The following is a 2,105-nucleotide window of genomic DNA, read 5'->3' as shown; positions in this document are numbered from 1 at the left end:
GCACAACCCCACCAGGGCCACGCACAGGCACCAGGGACACGCACAACCCCACCAGGAACACGCACAGGCATCGGGGATGTGCATGTCCTCACCGGGGCCGTGCACAGCCCAGCCAGGGTTGCACTAGTGCCAGACACACGCACACTCCAGCCAGGGCCACGCGCGGGCACCAGGGACGCGTGTGCACAAGCACCGGGGCCGTGCCCAGCCCAGCGGTGCTCGCGGCGGCRCCGGGGCCGTGCCCCACTCACGAGATGGCCTCGATCATGTCGACCCCCATCTCCACGCAGCAGTGCGCGTGGTCCCCGCGCGCCTCCGGCAGCCCCGACACGCAGTAGTAGCAGTCGCCCAGGATCTTGATGCGCAGGCAGTGGTTCTCCTGGGGGGGGGTGGGGACGGGGTGGGCGGTCAGGGGTGCCCCCGGGCCGCCCCGCCAGCCCCCCCCGGCCCCGGCCGCTCACCGCCGCCAGCTTGTCGAAGCGGGCGAAGAGCTCGTTGAGCGTCATCACCAGCTCCTGGGCCGTGCACTGCGAGGCCAGGCTGGTGAAGCCCTCGATGTCCGCGAAGAGGATGCTGCCGGCATGGAGAGCGTGGGACGGGGGTCGCTGCCGCAGCCCCCCGCGCCGCCCCGGCGGGCCCGTGCCGTACCTGACGTTGTCGTGCTTCTGGATGTAGATCTTGTGGAACATCATGTCCTCCTTCTTGGTGTTGATGTCCTCCTTCATCTCCATGGCCACGTGCTGGGGCAGGACGGAGAGCAGCAGGCGCTCCTGCAGCCCGGCACGGCCCCGTCAGCGCCGGGGCGCCCGGCGGGCCGGGACCCCCGCCCGGCCCGGGCCCCGGCTCACCTGCTGCCGGTTCTCCCGCTGGAGGTGCAGGCGCGCCTGGATGTAGCCGCGGGTCTCCTGGAAGGCCTGGCGCTGCGACACCTCGGCCGGGTAGTGGGTGCAGACCCCCACGACGTTGGTGCACAGGAAGATCAGGGCGTTGGCGCTGAGCTGGCGGCGGAGGCAGGCTCAGCTCGGCGCCCCGGGGCCCGCCGGGCCAGACCCTAGGGTGCCCCTCGCCCCCCGGCCCCGCGCGCGCGGTGCCACCCGTGTGCCCACGGCCTCCTCCGTGCCCCGGACCCCCGGCTCCGGCACGAGGCAGCTCCGGAGGGGCCGGGGGGCTGCAGGCAGGTGCCCCCGGCTCTGCACCACGTGGGGCAGCGGGTGCAGGGACCTGGGGCAGGGGCACGCAGGGGACACGGGGGGCAAGGAGACCCACGGCAGGGGGATGCAGGAGGGCACGGGAACCTGGGGGCACAGGGACCTGGGGCATGGGACGTAGGGGGCAAGGGGACGGCGGGGGCATGGGGACCCCTGGCAGGGGGATGCAGGGGGGCATGGAAACATGGGACGTAGGGGGCACAGGGATGCAGGGACATAGGGGGCAGCAGGACATAAGGACTAAGGGCAGGGAGACACAGGGACCGAGGGGGCACGGTGACCTGGGGCAGGGGGATGCAGGGGCCGTGGGGCCCTGGCAGGGGGACGCTGTGGGGCACGGAGACCTCGGGATGCAGGGCAGGGGGACGTGGAGCGGTGCAGTGACCTAGGGCCCAAGCGGAGCGGACGCTGCGGGGCAGGGGGACCGAGAGCCCCAGTGCAGGGGGGACACTGGGGACCCGGAGCCCGGGGCAGGGGGGGGAGCGGTGCCCTGGGCCAGGCCCTCGGGGGCCCTCGGGAAGCGGCGGAAGCCGGAGGAGGGCTGGGAAGCGGAGATGGCTGCGGCGGGAGCGCTGCGGTTTCCCCCCTCCACGTCCCCCATCCCCTGGGACCGGGGCCAGGGCTATTTATAGCCCGGCTCCGGCTCCGGCAGGGTCGGGTGCCAAAACCTCCCCCCCCCTTCCCATTCCCGCCGTATCGCATCCCGGCGCCGCAGCCGCACGCACGCGGGGGGCTCAGGGACCCGCCACCCCATGCCGGGGGTGGGTGGGGGGGCTTCACGCGGCCCCTTCCCTCGTCCCCGCCTGACCCCGGCTGGGCCAAGCCCTGCACACGCCCCTCCCCCCCGGTGCTGCGAGCTTCCTCGCGCAGTGCCCCGAGGGGCGGCACGTGGCCCCC

General features: G+C 74.0%; 1 protein-coding gene across 1 annotated transcript in view; it reads right to left on the bottom strand.

Moving 5' to 3' along the window:
- The window catches only part of ADCY6 (adenylate cyclase 6), an 11,389-nt gene that overhangs the window by 7,769 nt on the left and 1,515 nt on the right, over positions 1–2,105 (bottom strand). The window contains exons 2-5 of the mRNA XM_085321418.1: positions 849–998; positions 649–770; positions 462–573; positions 252–379 (exon numbers count right to left, since the gene is read on the bottom strand). Coding sequence (XP_085177544.1) covers positions 252–379; positions 462–573; positions 649–770; positions 849–998 — 512 coding nt within the window. The remainder of the gene's footprint in view (positions 1–251; positions 380–461; positions 574–648; positions 771–848; positions 999–2,105) is intronic.

This window comes from Rhea americana, unplaced genomic scaffold, assembly GCF_003343005.1.
Source record: "Rhea americana isolate MKP2758 unplaced genomic scaffold, rheAme1 scaffold_693, whole genome shotgun sequence".
NCBI classification, from domain to species: domain Eukaryota; kingdom Metazoa; phylum Chordata; class Aves; order Rheiformes; family Rheidae; genus Rhea; species Rhea americana.
The sequence above is the reverse complement of the archived record's forward strand: the minus strand, read 5'-3'. Positions and strand labels throughout refer to the sequence as shown.